Genomic DNA, 17,661 nt, shown 5'->3' on the forward strand with positions numbered 1-17,661 from the left:
ACTTGGGCACTGCTGTAGAAGATGGGTAAGGGGCAATGCGGTACCCGCACACTTGGGCACTGCTGTAGAAGATGGGTAAGGGGCAATGCGGTACCTGCACACTTGGAAGGCTGTGTGTCGGGAGTCCCTCCAGAGCAGATGGCTGAGTGATTTCTCTTCCCTCCAACACCAGACTGCGTAGCCCTGCTGGTCCAGAGCCCCACACTGTTTTGGGGAGAAAGACTTTCTCTGTCAAGCTATGAGGAGCTTTGTACTTAACTCTAAGGCTGAGTGTAGAGGCTCCTGTGTCCCGTCCCCTCGGAAGCCAAGACAGACTTAGAGCTGAGTTTAAGTTGGGAAGTGAGGACAAGTCCCAAGGCCACCTCAAGGCCATGGTGGCTGTGGATCCGTGCAGTCACTGTACCCCGCCCGCTTTGGCACAGACTGTGCCCCACACCCGCTGACCTGTGCTTCTCTCTGCCCCACAGGGTACAGTACGGTCACCTTCGATGGCACGCCCGGCTATGGCCACGCGCCCTCCCACCACGCCGCACAGCTGCCCAGCCACTCCTTCAAGCACGAGGACCCCATGGGGCAGCAGGGGTCGCTGGGTGAGTGCGTCTGTCGGGCTACCTGGGAGCACCCCGTCCGCTGCTCCCCGTGGCCCCAGGCAGCTCACCCCAGCCTCTCTGTCCCCTCACCAGGCGAGCAGCAGTACTCTGTGCCACCACCGGTCTACGGCTGCCACACCCCCACAGACAGCTGTGCAGGCAGTCAGGCGCTGCTGTTGCGGACACCGTACAGCAGGTAGGGGCTGGGACACGGGACAGCCGTCCCAACGGGCTAGTGAGAGCCGCTGCCTCTCCTGGTCTGTGTCCAGCTGCTGGCCTGACCTCTGGGCTTTTAACTGTCCTGGGCAAAAGTGTGGACCCCCACCCCATCTTCCTCAAGCCAGCCCCTTGGGCTCCAGGAAGGGAGCGACCCCACGGCGCACGCAGCCCTGGCCCATCCTGGCCCCCAGCACCTGCGGGGAGGTCCCCCAGCCCGGTGGGGACCCGCCGGACCTGTGCCACCTGTGTGTGCCCCTTCTGCTTGCTGGGCCGAGCCTCCCTCCAGTTCTCTGCTCCCCTCCACCATCTCTCCCCCAGACATATTCTTCAACTTTAGGTGAACTTGGCGGGTGTCCTGCGTCCAGATAGGGTTGCTTGGTAACCGTGGCTGGGGGCGCCTGGGCTGGGGGTGCTGGGTGGGAGAGCTGCCGCACTCTGCCCCTCCTCCGCGCTGCCTCGGGGTCCTGACACTGGCTGCCCCCAGCCCCTCCTGGCAGGGATGGCGGGACCCGGAGGCTGACGTCAAGGGAAGGAGGCAGTGAGGTAATGAAGGAAGGAAGAGCTCCGCCTGGAGGACCTCCGCTCCGCCCCCTCCCGCCCCCCGCAGGTGGAGGCCGGCTGCCGGCCCTGCCCTGGGCCTTGGCTTCCTGGGAGTTTGGAGCCGCAGTGCTTCCTCAGGGTCTGAGGCCTGAGCCTGCCGGCTTTGCAACTCGTGAAGATCCAATCGGGCAAATGCCTAATCGGCTTGTGGAATCTGCTCGCTGTTCTGGGGGAGGAGGCGGAGAAGTGTGCGGGCTGCGCAGCACACACAGCGCTAGGCCCCCTCCTTCCCTCCCTCCTTGCTGGACGCCAGCTCTGTCCTGGTACAAGTCCTGCCCCCACACCCGTCACCGCTGGCATTCCACCGGAGCCCAGTGTGCCCCCTCCTCCCCAGCGCGTGGCAGCGCTGCTGACATCTAGAGCTGCTCCTTCCTGTCCACGGTCAGGGTGTCCTTGCTCTTGTCCAGGTAGCAGGGGAGGCGGCTGGAACCATTCCCATGGGAAGACCTTGGGCTGCCTCTTCCTCCTGACGTCTGTGGTCTTGCCCTGGTCGCACCCCAGGCCAGAGGAAGGTTGTGGTGTGGGAGTGGGCACTGTTTGGGGCTTTGGGGTCCTTGGGGGTACAGCCCTGCATGTAGCCTGCTTGCTCCCTGCCAGGCCAGCCTAACCCTGTAGGTCCCCACAGGGCCAGGGTGGAGCAGCCCAGAAGGTGGAGGAGTCTGGATTAAAGTTGCTCTTTAATAGCAGTTCCCCACCAAGAGTCCCTGCATGGGTTTTAGGGATGAATCTGTGGCCAAGCAGAAGGGTCACTCAGATACTGTGCCTGTGTGCGTGCCTAGGTGTGTAGGTGTGTGCGTGCGTGCACACGGCTGCTGGTGGAGCCCAGGGCCTCCTGATGCCAAGCACATGCTGTGCTGCCGAGCCGCACCCCTGGGACCTGGGTTTTGCTTTCTTTTTTGCAGTGCTGGAGGTTGAGTCCAGAGCATTGTCCTGCTAGGATGGCCTGGTGCCGAGCTGCACCCAAACCTCGTAGCAGTTTGTGCACAAAGCGTTTCCATTTTCTTGTCTAGCTTCCCACTGGCCACTGTAGAAAGCAATTTTTTCTTTTCAGTCTTTCAGAAATGTTTGCTTATCTCTCCTTTCTTGTTTTGATACAAACCTCATAAAAGTACCACTTTCTTCTTTCACACAAATTTCCAAAGCATTTCAAAAAAGAATCTAAAGCTGGGTTTGGTGGCACACACACCTGTAATCCCAGTAATCTGGAGGCTGAGGCAGGAGGGTCATTGTGAGTTCTAAACCAGCCAAACCTAGAGAGTGTGCTCAAGGCCAGCCTGAATTGAGTAACATGACCCTGTCTTGAAAAAAAATAATCTGAAAAAAAAATAATCTGAGCTGTGTGGAAAGAGGTGGCACTGAGTCCGGAGCTTGACCTTCACCTCACTGACCACTTTGCCAAGGTCATGTGCGGGAAGGCATCTGTGCACCTACATTGCTCCAATTATACAGTTTTCTTCTTTTCCTCTCCTAAAAAAAGTTTGAGGTACATTTAAATATTTCTGTGAATGCAGTGTTTGAAAACCAGTAGAGTAGGTATAAATTGCTCAGTGGCTTAACTTCTGAATTTGAGATATTCAGTGGTTCTCCCGGGGATCCCTGGGTCTACATTTGGGGGGCTCTGAAAAAGGCTGACCCATGACCCCGTGCGACAGCAGCTCAGCACCCTCTCCCCATAGAGAGGTTGGGCTCCCCATGCTGGGGCCTGGAGCGCATCTGATATTAAATGAGCAATGTCTAACTCAAGTCTGCCTTTGGAGAGGATGGTCTTGAAATCCCAGCTCTTCCCTTGGCCCTTGCGTGTCCCCTCCCCTCTCTCAAGTAGCAGGTCTACCAGGTCAGATTGGATCAGAGCTGCGTGCATCTGGGTGCGGATGTGCACAGGAGGGGTGGAAAATGGCCCTATGGGGAGGTTGGGGCTGTTTTCCCAGTCTCCTCCCAACATTGAAGGTGGTGAGAATTTTGTCCCAAGCTCTCGAAGGATTCTGAAACTGGATTCTGGCCCTTTTAGGACCTAGTGACCACAAGGGGTGGACGTAGGGTCGCGTGGAGCACTTGGCTGGCTGTGCTCACTTCCCCTCGGGGTTCTTTGCCCCCCGACCACCTGAGGTGCCAGGACTCACGTGGGTGCACGGTGCAGTGCTGTGCGTGCTGTCCTTAGTGTCTTGCTTAAGTGGACTTTGCAGGCCCATGTGACAACAGCCAGCAGGGTTATCACCGTCTTTACAGAGGAGAACACTGAGGCCCCAAGGGGGACAGAGAGGGGCAGAGCAGGTGTTCTGTATGGTGGAGGACCGTGGAGGCTGCACGCCTCTGGAGTCAGCGTTTGTCAGTGGGCTTCCCACACACGGGCTCTGTTTCTCACAGCTGTGCCAGTCCAGCTGTCCGTCTGCTGCCCACCCATTCTGCGGGCTGCCAGGAGAAGGCGAGCTGCCCAGAGAAGGCGAGCTTCAGGGTTGGGCCTAGCTTTTCCCTGTGGGTGCTTGTCGAGCAAGAGCATGTCCTCCTGGAACTTCAGCCCAGAAAGAAGTTGCCTTCGCACCCTGGCTTCTGCAGCCCCGTCCTTCCCACTGTGTGGGTGCTGCTGGTCAGCTCAGCTCGGGCCACCTAAAAAATCCCAGCCAATAGCCTGATTCCATGCTGGAGAAGAGTGCTTCTGGGGTCACACCAGAGTGAGGGCCACCCCAACCTCCTGGGGTGGGCATCCACGTCCAGCCCCGTTATGCACCTATTTCTGCTAGCGGAGGCGGTGGGCTCTCCCTGGCTGCCCCTCGGCCCCGCTGCCTCTTGCCCGCTGGCCTCCCTGGGCCCCCATTGTGGGGTGAGCCTCACACTGCTTTCAAAACTGTGGGTGCAGCACTGGATTCCTGTTAGCACCACTTGCACCTGATTTTTACCAGTGCGTTATATTCATTATGGGGAGTTGGTCCCTAGACCCAACGCACCATCGTTTTTCTTACTCCATTCCTCGTCTCCTTGTCCTCTCCCCTTTTACAACAATGTGTTTCTGTTTCTAGCATTTACCTTTCATTTTGGTCTTTTTACTTTGGGTTTCTTATAGAAGAGAAGCCACATGGTGCTTAAGCCGTGAGTCTGATTTATTTCAGCTCACTTCGCTGTCTCAACGTGTGCCCACTTCCTCACACGTGGCTCAGTGTCCCACATGTGGCTCAGCTTCACCTACCTAAGGACATTCTCCCCTCCCTCCTACTGGCCTTGCACAGCTTCCTCTGGCCACTGCGCTGCCAGTGAGATGATGGTCTTCCCTCTTGCCCTGTTTGTCCCTTTGAACAGGGAGCACCACACTAGTCCTGGGAGCATGAGCTTCAGGTGGCGTGGCCCTGCGTGGTGGCCTCTTCACACTGGCAGAAGCCTCCTTCGTGGCCACAGAGCTCCGTGTGGCTCCAGGTCTTCAGGGCAGCGTGCAGCTCACCTTCTGATCTGGGTTTCAACACAGACATCAATCAGAGGACAGCTCGAGCTCAAAAAATTAGGCCCTTCTTGTGTGCCCAGCTCTGTAAATGGCACGCAGGCAGAGCGTGGGAGGGCGTGGTGAGGCTCGATGCTTTTTCCTGGGTGGCGGCATTGAACTCATTTCCACGGATGGGGGAGCCTGTACCTCTTGTCTGAACAGAAATAGAATCCCAGTGGGATTTTTTTTCCCAGTGAGCTGGGAGCTCAAGAGGAGTGACAGCAGCAGAACAGGGCGTGAAGTAAGTGCTCAGGGTGGCCTGCAAGGCGACTGCGCTGCGTCCCTGCAGGTTGTGGCGTTGCGCTGGGCGAGCAGGGCCACCCCCCCCCCCCCCGTGGAGCGCGAAGCCTTCCATCGGCACTGCCAGCCATCGCTGCCGTGCTCCAGTTTGGCACTTCTGGGGCTTGGATCTCATGGGAGTTTCCTTCTGCTAAGATCCCACACGTCGGAGCCGCGCAGCAGACGCAGCAGCCACGTGGCAGAAGCAGCCGCGGGCTGTGTTCCGCTGGTGAGGTGGACTCGGCTTCCTCCCGGCGGCGGCGTGAACACACTTGGGAGGCACTTCGAGATGAGCATGCCCTCGAGTGGGGCGAGTTGACGGCCCTGGAGAGGGAGGAGCTGGCTAGCTAGCGGCTGGGGCTTCCTTCTTCTTTTCTTTTTGTACAGAGGTCGAGAGCTCACTCATACTGTAGTCCAGGCCAAAACAAACTATATGATCTACTACCGATTTCCTTTTAAGTTCCCCTTTTGCTCAGACTGACTTCCTTTTATTTTACTCCAACTTATTAATCGCAGTTACAGAATTCTCTTCCCTCTTTCCCGTACCTCCAACTTCAAACATGTCTTACATAGGAAACGAGGGCCTTTAAAAAGATCTACTTAAAAACATATAAAGGACACGGTGGTTCTTGGAATATATTTTGGCAGCCTGCGGTTTCAGAGTTCACTTCCGGGCATGGGGAGCTGGGCGGGTGGGGCTGCCTACGTGACATGGGGGTCACTGGGACCCGAGCTGCCTGATCTCCCCTGGCATCCGCAGTGGTCACGTAACAATTGGCTGCCTCGTTTGCCAGAGGCCACGTCTTTCCCGTCTTTCCCGAGGTCGCTGCCTCTTTCCGTGGGTGTCTGTGGTGAGCCTTGTGTGACCCAGCCCCCAGGGCCTGGGAGCCAGCCGTGTTGGTCCCAGGGTTTCCAGCTAGAGCTCTCTGCTGTTCCTGCCAGCCGCGGTGACTGGCCTATGTCACTCTCTCCAGAGCAAAAATTGTGCTGGCCAGGCCCCCCATCGAAGGTTGTAGGTGACATGGCTCTGACCTTCTCTCCTCCCTTAGGAAACGATTAGTAGCTTTTTCTTCTTTTCGGTGCTGTGAATTGAACCCAGGACCGTCTGCTTGTCAGTCAGGTGCTGTGCACGGAGCTGCATCCCTGACCCTATTTTTTTTGCTTTGTTATTGTTTGACCTGGGCTCTTTCTTTCTTTCTTTCTTTCAAGCCCTTTCTCACTTCTCTCCGGGCTAGCAGTTTTCAAGCTGGGCTCAGGAGGGCCTGTGTGTGTGTGTGTGTGTGTGTGTGTGTGTGTGTGTGTGTGTGTGTCTGAGTGCTGCAAGAGCTTGCGCCCTCCTCAGCGAGCCTGGAGGCTGAGGGTGTCCTGTGTCCTTGAGCTCCTAGGAGTCAGGCCACACTGCTCTCCCAGTCTGGCACACAGCCCTCAGAGGAGCACAGGCTGCCTGGGAGCGCCAGTACGCCCAGGGCCAGGCAGGCACAGGATGCCAGGCAGGCGCGGGACACCCGGGCCCCCAGCAGCGGGCAGTTCAGTGCTGCCTGCTGAGTGGACGTCACTGTGAACCCACCCTGAAGGGCCGTCTCGAGCCACACTGGGAGTGTTGACACACTGTTGGACATCTGTCCATTGGAGAAATTAAAGTCTGTGGTCTGCGCCTTCTTCTGAGGGCCACAAGGGCCTCAGCACTCAGCCATCTGAGGCTGACTGATGTCGCCATTTACCAGGAAAACAAAAACAACCCCGAGGTGCAGAGAGCGGCACTGGGATTTGCCCAGCTTGCACCCCTGCAAAATGCTGCGTGCAGTAGACACATCCTAGGTTCCACACATGCTGCCGGGTACTTGCTAGGAACCACCTGAAGTGGGACAGAACGAAATTCATGTAAAAATACTGCATGTATCTCAACGTAGCTGAAGTCTTATTTCCAGACAGGGCAGGACAGAGTGACCACTAAGTGGCAGCGGGGAAGAGGCATAGATAAAGGCCCAGGCCCTGTATTTGAGAAAGTCTACTCTCAGAGGACCGAGGACATTCGTTGAGATGTCCTCTCCAGGTGCTTTCACAGAGACAGCCTGGGGACCAGCGGGGCGAGGCTTTGTGTCGGAGGAAATCGCTGCCTCATAAGGCTCCTGGCTTGGGATTCGTTCAGCCTTGCACAAAAGCGTTGGTGGCTCACTCGTCTGGTTTCCAAGCTGTCTTGAAAGTCGTCACACTCTCAGTCTTATGCAAGAATTACATAATTTGAGAACGATCCCACCTCCCACGAGGGCCTCCGAAAATTGTCAGCAGGAGCTGAGTGATTCCAGTTGGTGAACAGTTTTTGAAAATCAGTGACAAAAATATAGAGCTACCTGGGGAATACAATGCCTGCTGGCCGAGATTAATGGCAAGATTAATAAATGGATTGCTTGATGAAAAGGCGCAGGAGAACAAAACCCAGTGCGGGCAAGGCTGTGGAGGGGGGCGCTTATTAATGAACTGTCAGCCCGGGGAAAGTTCAGGGAGCTCCCTGGTGCTGAATGCAGCCCACGGCTCTTCTAATAAAAGTTGGGGTCCTTCAGGAATTAATTACACCAGCCTTCCAGCAGGAATTCATGGAATTGCGAAACACAGTGGCACCGACCAGCACGGCGGCGGCCGCTGCAAACCGGGCAGCCGCTGAGGGAGACTTATCGTTTTTTCGCATTGGTATGTAGGGTACCACGGGAGCATGGTGCTCAGCCGGTCGTGGGGGGAGCACCACGCCAGGTACTCACTGGCCAATAAAGTGGTGCATACTTGGAGTTTGAAGTCACTTTGCTCTTCGCAGGCAGACTTCCCTCGAAACTGAGTTCCTTCTGAACCTCTGGATCTGCCACTGAGGAGTTCCAGATAATTCCCAGGGTGATAATTCGGGGGGGGGGGGGTCAAATGGACTCCACCAGGATTTATCGGGCTTCTCAGCAGGCATGGAGTTCAGGTTTTCCTCGTCCCTGGTATCTCTCTGACCCCTCCAGTCCCGTTTATTTGGCTAGACAAAAACCCTCTATGAGTAAAAATGAGTGTTGCCCAGTGAAGCAACTGAAAGGAATTTCTTGACAAGACAGAGGCTGTCCAGTATTTGCCATCTGATATCACACATTAGTGAGTGGAGGCTTCTTATCTTTCACTTCTGCGTGAAGGTGGGTGAGTGTTTCCCTCCAAATATGTTTGGACCATGGTTCCCAGGTAGGCCATTAATCTCTTGGGTCTCAAATTTCATGGTTAACTATTTCAGTTCAGGCACAAAGGTGTTCCTACTAGGGCTTAGCAGTGTGGGAAGTTTCTGGTACTTGATCTACAGGGACCAGATGAAATATGTGGATGCTGAATGTTTAAGTGAAAAGAAATGTAGCGCAGGACATGCTGCCATGCATCCCCCAGAATACTCTTTCCTGCTTCACACACACCTAGCCCTCTGCTTGCTCCACTTTGTGAAGCAGTTCTGGAAGTCCTCTTTTTGTGTCTCTGAGGTAGGATCAAAACTGTGGTGCATGCTGCCACAGAGCACTGTCCACCAGAAAGACAGCTTGGGAAAGCATTAGGTTGTGTTCTCACCCACCTTATTCAGCAGATCTGGTTCTGGGCGGCTTCCCCACAGCCAAAAGAGCCCCAGAAGGTCAACATTGTGAATCAATTCAGGACACTGAAGCAGCCACACCAGTGGGACTGAAAACTCTCAGGAAAGAGGACTCCAGAGCTGCTGCAGGAGGGACGAGAAGGATGGGATGAGTGTGCACAAGGCGAGGGGGAGGATTTTGAGGCGCATTCGCAGCAGTCTGCTTTTACTGTGATAAGTTTTTAAAAAATGCATTCACTGTAGTTGTTGATCACAGCTTATATGTGCTGGGTTTCTAGGAATGAGAGAATCATGCAGAAATAGAACAGATTTTGCTTGGTTTCCATGGTTGCTGATGTACTTTCTCTTTGGGGTCTCATCGTAGAACACTGGTCTTTGTTTTTGCTTTTTGGATTAAAAAAAAAAAGTGCTACTTGACTGTTGCCGGCTTGTAAAATGTCCAGAGCATAATTCCACTGCCTGCCGTGCCTGCCACCTCCTCCATTGCTGTCACACCCTTGGGCACTCGCCATCTGTCACCAGGGGCTGACTTTTCAGGCTCTCATAATCCACAGGATACTTATCCTTTTGATTAAAACAACTTAATGGTCTCTTCACGAATAATTAATCTGCTGTCTTTTGGCTCTGGCTCCGGGCCTTTAACTTTAATGCTGAGCTGTCCAGGCTGTGTCCCCTTTGGAGGCTCCCTCCCTTCAGCCTCTACCCTGCAAAGCTTATACCTGCACAAACTCCCAGAGCCACCAAGCTACTCTGGCCCCTGTGGTGTGGGCTCGAGATTGTGCAATGAAGCAGAGACCCATCTGTGAGGCTGCAAGATGCGGGAGCCTTGCACTTGAAAGACCATCGGAAACCCGAAGCTTGTGCGTGTGTGTGTGTGTGTGTGTGTGTGTCATTGTGTCTTTCTAACTCTGAATGTTTCCCAACAGTGACAACTTATACCAGATGACCTCTCAGCTTGAATGCATGACCTGGAACCAGATGAACTTAGGGGCCACATTAAAGGGGTGAGTAAGGTCTCCTTCCATGCCAGTCCGAGGGTTACTCGCCAAGGGGCACAGTCGTAGAAAATGCTCCAGATAGGGTGCTTCCTCTGTCCCCCAGGGGGTTGTGTTCAGCAAAAATATTTTAAAACTACCAAGAGGGGTTTTCTGTCTGCAGCAGGGGAGTTGTGACTACCGGCTTAGCTTACTTTGTGGCCTTGCCTGCACGATGTCTTAGGAATCTTCAGCGTTGTAGCGTCCCTGCCACCTCCTCTAGCGGGAAGCTTTGCTGGTGGGGCCACAGATGTGAGCGGCTGCTCCAGCTCATCATGTGATGCTTTGTGAGCACAGGGCCCCGGGCTGGGCTCCTTCTATCTGCACTGTGGGTTGGCCGGAGAGGGCCTCACCTGCACGCACGCACGCACGCACAGGCCTTGCAGGAGGGGGATGTGGCTCCAGGCGCCAGGCAGAGGTGCTGTCCACCTAGCAGCCAAACACCAAGACCAGGCCCCAGCGAGGCCTCCCTGTTAGTGTACAGGAAGCCTGCTGGGGTGACGTGGCAGGGCTGTGTCTCCTACAACTGAGGAGCTGCGCTGAGTCACATGACCTTCACAGTCCCGTCTCTGTACTGCAACCGCCCTGTCAAGCCCAGATGAAGCAGCAGAGCCCGAGCTCCCTCCAGCTCTGTGGCACCTGCTCAGGCCCCAGCAGAGCTGGGACTGAGCTTGAACCTCAACCATTGGAGTTGCAGGGCTCCTCCCGGATTCAGGGTGGGGGGCCTGCCGGAGGGCCTGCTGCCCTCCGTGCCCCATCCCCGCCTCTTCTTTTCTTCTAGAGTTGCTGCTGGGAGCTCCAGCGCAGTGAAATGGACGGAAGGGCACGGCAAGTGAGTGGACATGGCCTGGTGCCTCCTCAGGCCACACAGGAGTTAGGGTGACACGGGAGCTGGGATGGGCAGATCCTACCCTCAGTCACTCCTGTGGTCACAGCCACGAGGTGGCCACATGCCTGGGCTAGTGCCATTTTCCAACCCACAGCCCCGGAGAAAGTGCTGAAGCTCGCAGCAGGAGCCCTGCTTGATCCCATGACCACTTCCCGCATCACGCTTGTGCCTGTGAGGTCCACAGGTCTCTCCTTCTTTGCCTGCTTCAATTTGCTTTCCTCTGCTTACCCGTCAGTCTCCACAGCAGAAGCGACTTTTGGTCCTACATGTGTGGAGAAGGCTCTGTGGAGCCCCTAGCCCCTAGTGTGCACCCGGAGTATCTGCAGCGATTTCGCTCGCCTTTCTCCTCTTGGCCTGCCCTGCGCCAGCCTCCTGCTTTCCATCTCTGGTCTGCACTGGGGTCTTTGGTGACCAGTAGTGGCTCCCAGCACCCCTGTGTTGTGCCCCCGCCTGCCCCATCCCTGAGGACTGGCAGTTGGACTCCATGTTTCTCCTGACTCCGCTTGCTCACCCTTTGTGGCCTCCTGGTCCCCGCCCTCCCTGCTGGATCCTTTCCTTGTCTTCCGCTCCTCTCTTCAGAATTTAGTAACCCTGCCCAGATCCAGTGCCAAGGACAGACAGAACGCAATTGTGCAGGGTGCGCCGCGATTCCATGCTGACTGTCCCTCCTTGCTGCAGTGCATGGTGGGCTGGTTGGATTACGGGTGTCGCAGATCAGGAGTTGAGCGTGTGAGTCTTGGTGTCTCACACTGGAGATAATTTCGATATTCTTAAAGGTCTTGAGACACGTGACATGTGCCACTTGCTGGGAAGGCAGAGCTGGACTGCGTGGGTGAAGGACAGAGTGTGAAAATGTGCTTTGTTCAGTCTGCTTCTTTGAAGGAAAAATGAGGGGCGTTGTCATAGGTTTGTTACATTGGGAACTTCAGAAGTAAAAATGTAATTCATGAATGCAGCTTTGTTTGAGGATCAGCTGTTCCCAGGTCTGGTCCCATGTAAGGACAACTCAGAACAAGACCTCACAGTGATCCAAGTTTCTGACTATTCTCTCACCGTGTGGATCTGTCCCTTAGATTTGCACTGATCCAGCTCCTTCCCACAGTCCTCCCCTGAGTTCCCGCTCGGCTTTCGCAGCTCTCTGCGCACGGCGGCCACTTGGGGTGAGGGTGGAGAGGTCCAGCCACTTAGGGCTCCAGAGTCAGTTCTGCCTGCTCCCAGGACCCGGCCATAGACTAGTTCCTTAGCTGTTTCAGATGGTGACCACAGTTGGAAAGGGTTTGTACTGAGGTCCGAGCCCCACGGTGCACACAGGGCTCACCCTGGGGCATACTGTGCTCGGCCAAGCTGCTCCAGGTCAGTTCTGAGCAGTGCTGAGTGTGACATTCAGGGTCGGGTGTACACTTCACCTCACACTTGTGTCATGACCTGGTGTGCCCTTTTTCAGCTCTAAGAGGATGACTGGTGACCTCACTCCTCCACCATGCCCAGGAAGGGCGGCAGCTGGTCTCGTGGGTCTGCACTCCCACTCAGGAGCGTGGCTATCCTGGAGGAGTGGGCAGCAATCTCTGCGTTGCGTTGCCGTACTGGCTTTCCTTGCTGTGGCGTGCAAGCACTGTTAGTAGGTCCTGAGCTGGAGCCAGCCAGTGGCAGGCCTCTGCCAGCACTCGGTGAGGCTGGAGCAGGAGGGTCACAAGGCAGTCTGGCTGGACAACTTAATGACTTAGCAAGTCCCTGTTCCCAAAATTTAAAAAAGCAAGGTGGGGTGGGTGGAGCCACAGCTTGGTGTGAAGGCCTCGGGCTTGATCCTCAGCACTGGGAAGACCTCTTTCATCTACAGTCAAAACCCTTGTGAATATCTGAAGTCACTGGCGAGAACTCACGGTGACAAGGTAGATCTGTGGCCAGGAGACGGGGCGGGACTCAGTCTTTACGGCGCAAATGCTTAATTTCTGCATCTCCCGTGCGAGCATGGCGCTGGCAGTGCTTTATTAAGAGGTCACTTCTCTCGCCAAAACAGGAACTAGCTGGCGTGTTGTTCTCTAAAAGTTCGCTGTTTGGAAAGTCGCTCTGCAGAGGAGGCTGGTGGGGTCTGCAGGATGCACTCTGCTGGTGGAGACCCTGTCTGGCGGCGGGCACAGAACCTCCGGAGGGTGGGGACAGGTCCTGGGTGGCGCCGCATCTCCTTGGCTTCCTGCTTTGGCCCCTCCCTCAGCCCCTCTGGCCTCTGCGTGTCCTCAGGGACCCGCGCTGCGTGTGAGACCTCAAGTGAGAGAAGCCTGATCTCGGCTGAGGTTTGAGGAGAGGTCATGTACAGGCTCCCTTTCCTTCCCTTCCTCCATAAGCAAGCCGGATAGGCTTTCAAAGCAGGAAATCCGCCTTTCTGGAGAACCTTTCTGTGCACAAGCCCTTCTTGAGCATTTGTCGGGGCACCAGCCTTCTTTCTTTACGTTTTCTGCTGGTTTCCAAAGGTGGCTCCCAGGCCACGGCCGCCTTGCTGCCTGTTTTGTCTTCTGAAGAAAATATCCTGTGAAAGGGAGAAACATATCAGCCTTGAGCGCGGTCCAAGATACTGAGCCCAGGAGGAAGCGGCAGGGCGGGCGGGGGAGTGGGAAACGGACACAATGGAGCATGCAGGGCAGAACCGGGGCCTGGGTGCTGGGCTGGCTCCGGGGTGTGCGTGCAGGACACCAGTCCACGACCCCCCCCCCACGCCCCGCGCGCTGCTGGAGCAGTTCTTGCTTTATTTTGGCCTCCATTGGACTTGGTGATGCCACAAAGGAAAGTGAATGTGATGAGGAGGATGAGGAAGATGAGGAAGGAGTGTCCTGACTCAGCCTCCTCCCCATCCCATCTGCCCCCATGGAGCACTGGTGCTGAAGCCTCTCATTTGTGTCGCTTTTCTCTCCTCCCTGGCTGCCACCTTTCCTGGCCTTCTGTCTCTGCGCTGTTTGCTTTCATGTTTAATTTATCGGATGAGGGAATTCATGTAATGTTGACAGTCCCACTGTCCCAGGCAGGAAGCTGCAGCTGCCCGCAGTGCCGTGTCCCAGGTGACAATACCCTCTGCTCTGTGACCCACAGGTAGACCTTTCTCTGTGTGCACCTGGCGGCGGGTTGCTTTCTCTCCTGAGAAGCCTGGCTTTTGCTTGGGTGGAGCGCTACAAATGCATACTCAGAGGCTGATGTCGAGGTCTGTTTCAGCCTGCACTAGTCTTCGCTCTGAAAATGTGCTTAGTCTCTTAAAATGTCTAGAGATTTCGAAGCACCGTGTGTTGGTGCAATCTATAGTCCAATACTTGGGAGGCTGAGGCGGGAGGGTTGCAAGTTTCACTCCCACCAGATAACTTGATGAGACCTGCTCTCAAAAAGTGCAAAACACTAGAGGTGTAGGGAGCCCCTGGGTTCAATCCCAGTTCCTGCAGCTATTTGTATCGGTGGCCTGGTCCACTGTTCATCTTCATGGGCTGTTTCTGACCCACTTAAGGCAGGAATTACGCTCATATGAAGGAGGGAGGGAAAATGTTCAGACGGAAATGAGGAAGGAACCACCCAGGAAACCAGTGAGAAGGTGGGGCGGGACTTCTTGGGGTCTCCCACTGGAGCGGCCAGGGGCTCTGATTGGCTGGCAGGGGTGAGGCGGGGCTGCAGAGCCGGTGCTCAGGCCGTCCCTCTGCTGTCTGCGTGCCTGGCTACTACCCTGCAGGCTGTCTTCTGCTCCGGAAAAGCCTGCAGCCTCCAGCTAGAAAAACACAGCAGAAGCTGCATCAGTAAATGTAGCTAGAGCCACCCAAGTCTAGTCAGAAGCTGGGCCGCTGCTGCTTTGGGGCTACTTTCTCCCCGGGGTGACGCATCCGTTTCCCTGGGCTCACTTCCGACTTCCCCAGTCTGCACAGCGTAGAGGCTGCCCGCAGAGGCTGAGATGTGGCTTTCCTCAAAATGAAAGCAGACCTTTTCTCTTCCATTGGAACAGTGAGGCAGGCGACCCAGGCAGTGTCCAAGTGCACCAGGGGAGGCAGCGCCGCCCTCCCAGCCCCCAGCGGTGGCATTCTAGCTGCGGAGTAAAGCCTGGAAGGCCAGCCCAGAGTGCGGTGTTCCGAGGTGGCCTAGCGGGGGGAAGCTGAGACCTGCGGGGATCACGGAAGACAGGGCTGGGATTTTGAGGTGCTGATTTTTGAGACAAGGTCTCTAGTTCAGACTGGCCTTGAACCACTACGTGTATATACCTCAGGCTGGCTTTGGACTTGCCAAGACCCTCCTGCCTCAGCCTTCAGGGTGCTCCATGCTCCAAGAGCTGGGATTGCAGGCATGTGCCACCGTCTCTGGCTCTGAGGAGCTGGTGCTTTTAGAGAGTTGTTTTGCTTTACCTGTTTTCATTTAGAAAACTGTACTTCCTTGTCACAAGGACAAGAAATATTTTTTCAATTTGTTTCAGCTCTGTCAGCATTTTCTTGTCCTATCAGAAGTTTTAAAATTAAAATACTTTGTTGTTGTTGTTGAGCTAGGCTGGGCCCAGGGGCCCTGCTTGCCCCCCCACCAAGCAGTGACCCCAGTCAGTGCTGTTTCCATAGTAAAATTTATAAACTGCTCTTCATAGTTTCAATGTGTTGGGTTTCATATTACTTTTTAAAAAGATTTTTCCTCACCTTAGGGTTTTGTAAATATCAGAAATACTTATTTATTCCTGATCTTGATAAAAATTAATCTTTCATATCTTATCCTTAATTCAAACTGGCTTTACTTTGCTGTTGGAGTCCAGCTTGATTCCTCTCCAGAGGAAGAGGCAGTGTGCAGCCCACTGGGAGCAGCCCTTCTTTCTCACCATGCCTTTCGAACTTGACTTTGTCGGACATAGAACCACCAACCCATGGCCAACTCCTCCCTTCATGCCTCTACCAGGCCCTTCTGCCTGGTTTCAGACCGTCTGCCCTCCTGTAGTTTCCATCTGTCTAAAAAGAGGACAGGAGGTTCCCCCCACATTGGATTCCTTTTTGAGGGTATTTCTAGCTACTATTTCTTGCTTATTACTGGTGGGTTGATTGATTGGGATGTCGTCATAGTGTGTGGCCCAAGCTGGGCTCTAATTCCCAGATTCAAGTGATCCTCCAGCCTCAGCCCCCCAGTGAGGACTAAGGTGTCAGTCACTGTGCCCTCTGGATTCTCCTGTAAGATAATCTAATGTTTGATTTTAAAAACATAACCAGTATTGGTGTATTCATTGTGACAAATGCTACATGTCGTGTGATGTGTCACTAAGAAAAGAATTTGAGTGTAGGATGGGTTGAGAAATTTCTCTGTAAATTTAAAACTTATAAAATTGTACACTTTCATTTTCTGGTGCTAGGAAACACCCCAAGGATGCTGTGCTTGCCACAGAGCTATAGTCTCAGCCCTTTTTATTTTTTTACTTGAGACGAGCTCTCCAAGGCTGAACTTAAACTTGGGATTTTCCTCCCAAGTAGCCAGTATTACGGACTTACGGTTGATGCTCATCAAAACAAATTTATGTTTTTAAAATGTCTTAATTGGAATTTTAAATGGATCATGTCATGCTTGAAAATTAATTCTGGCCAAGATTGATGATAAAAAATCTTTGAGTCCTTTCTTCACGAACACGTTCCCCAATTCAAGCCTTATTCTATGGCAGATGTCCCTATTAGGGATCCTTCTTTTTCAAGACTAATACCTCTTGCCTCAAAATGCTTTGGAAAACAGTGCAGTTCATATGAGTTTATTACATAGTTTTCTTTTTTTTTTTTTTCCATGTAGAACTACTTGGTCCTCCCTCCCTTCTCCCCCTCCCACTGGGCATGAGCCACAGGAAGAGACTTGGCCATGGAAGGTGCATGCTGCCCACAGAGCTTCACCCCACCCAGAATATGTGACTGGGCATTTGGGGTGTCCTGAGAAGTGATGGATCAGAATGGACTTCACACCCTTCTTTAAAGCTTCCACTTCCCCTGGAGAGGCAGGAGGGCTGTGCTGGGACTGCGCGGAACCCTGCGGTCTAGGAGGAGCACCTCCCTTGTGAATTCTGAGCCCTGTGGGTGGGAACAGAAGGTGGGAACCAGGGCGGGTGAGGCTGGAGGCGCCTCTCTTTCCTGCGCGGGGTGCAGGCTTCTCCTGTGTGGGTTTGGGGCAGGATCTTTGGGGTTCACGAGCTGGAGCACGTAGAAGCTGCAGAGGTGAAGTTAGGATCAGAGACACGCTGGGCATGCAGGTGTTGGCCGTGTCCCTGCAGCCCCGTGGCTGTGGTTGATGGAGAGAACGTGTCCAACCACGGTCTTCCGAGCCCTAGGGGCAGTGGACGTGGGATTGTGGATGGCGTCCCCTCCAAACGGGCAGGAAACCAGATAAAAGAGCATCTCTGGCTCTGATCTGGGTGTGATGTAGGGAAAGAAGCTGCGGGATGCCCGGGCCCTGTGGGCAGTGAGGAAAGGGTCGCGCTCCGAGGGTTCCTGTGCCCTGGTGAGTGGACAGGCTGCTCACCACATGTGGTGTACCTGCGAGCTCCCGCGGACATGCGGACGGGCGAGCCGGGCCTGCAGGCAGACTCTGAAGAGGGAGCAGATACAGTTTTAGTGACAGATGACAGCTGTGTGGTTAGAGGCAGTGGGTCTCTGCCAGCAGGCTCTTGTATGCAGAGAGGAACTCAGGCAGGTGTGGTGCTCTGATGGCCCTGGAAAGTGGATCTGTTGACCTGCAGGGTCCTTCGTGGGGACTCATCTGTAAACAGTGGCTAAATCTCAGTGTAATCTTGCAGGTCATGGGGAGTACAGTAGGTGAATGCTTCTGAACCTCTTGCCTGGATGGTTGTCGTCTCCTGTCCCTGCCCTCTGCAGTGTGGCAAACTCCCTGACAGCCTCTCTGCTGGGCAGAACTCTGGTTTGGGTTCTGTGGCCTCATACGAACAAGGACTTCATGGTTCTTTTCCGGTGGAAAAACCCAAGGAAGGGCTTTGATTGGTCTGGCTGGGTCATGTGATG

General features: G+C 54.7%; 1 protein-coding gene across 7 annotated transcripts in view; it reads left to right on the forward strand.

The window, feature by feature from the left end:
• The window catches only part of Wt1 (Wilms tumor 1), a 38,296-nt gene that overhangs the window by 4,676 nt on the left and 15,959 nt on the right, over positions 1–17,661 (forward strand). For 2 of the 7 annotated variants that reach the window (XM_023722790.1, XM_023722791.1), the window contains exons 2-6: positions 468–590; positions 684–786; positions 931–1,146; positions 9,682–9,759; positions 10,571–10,621. In XM_023722790.1, the coding sequence (XP_023578558.1) occupies positions 468–590; positions 684–786; positions 931–1,146; positions 9,682–9,759; positions 10,571–10,621 (571 nt within the window). The remainder of the gene's footprint in view (positions 1–467; positions 591–683; positions 787–930; positions 1,147–9,681; positions 9,760–10,570; positions 10,622–17,661) is intronic. The other 5 variants (XM_023722794.1, XM_012516174.2, XM_023722795.1 and 2 more) reach the window with 3 other exon arrangements.

The sequence above is a fragment of the Octodon degus genome, unplaced genomic scaffold (genome assembly GCF_000260255.1).
Source record: "Octodon degus isolate 3935 unplaced genomic scaffold, OctDeg1.0 scaffold00093, whole genome shotgun sequence".
NCBI lineage: Eukaryota > Metazoa > Chordata > Mammalia > Rodentia > Octodontidae > Octodon > Octodon degus.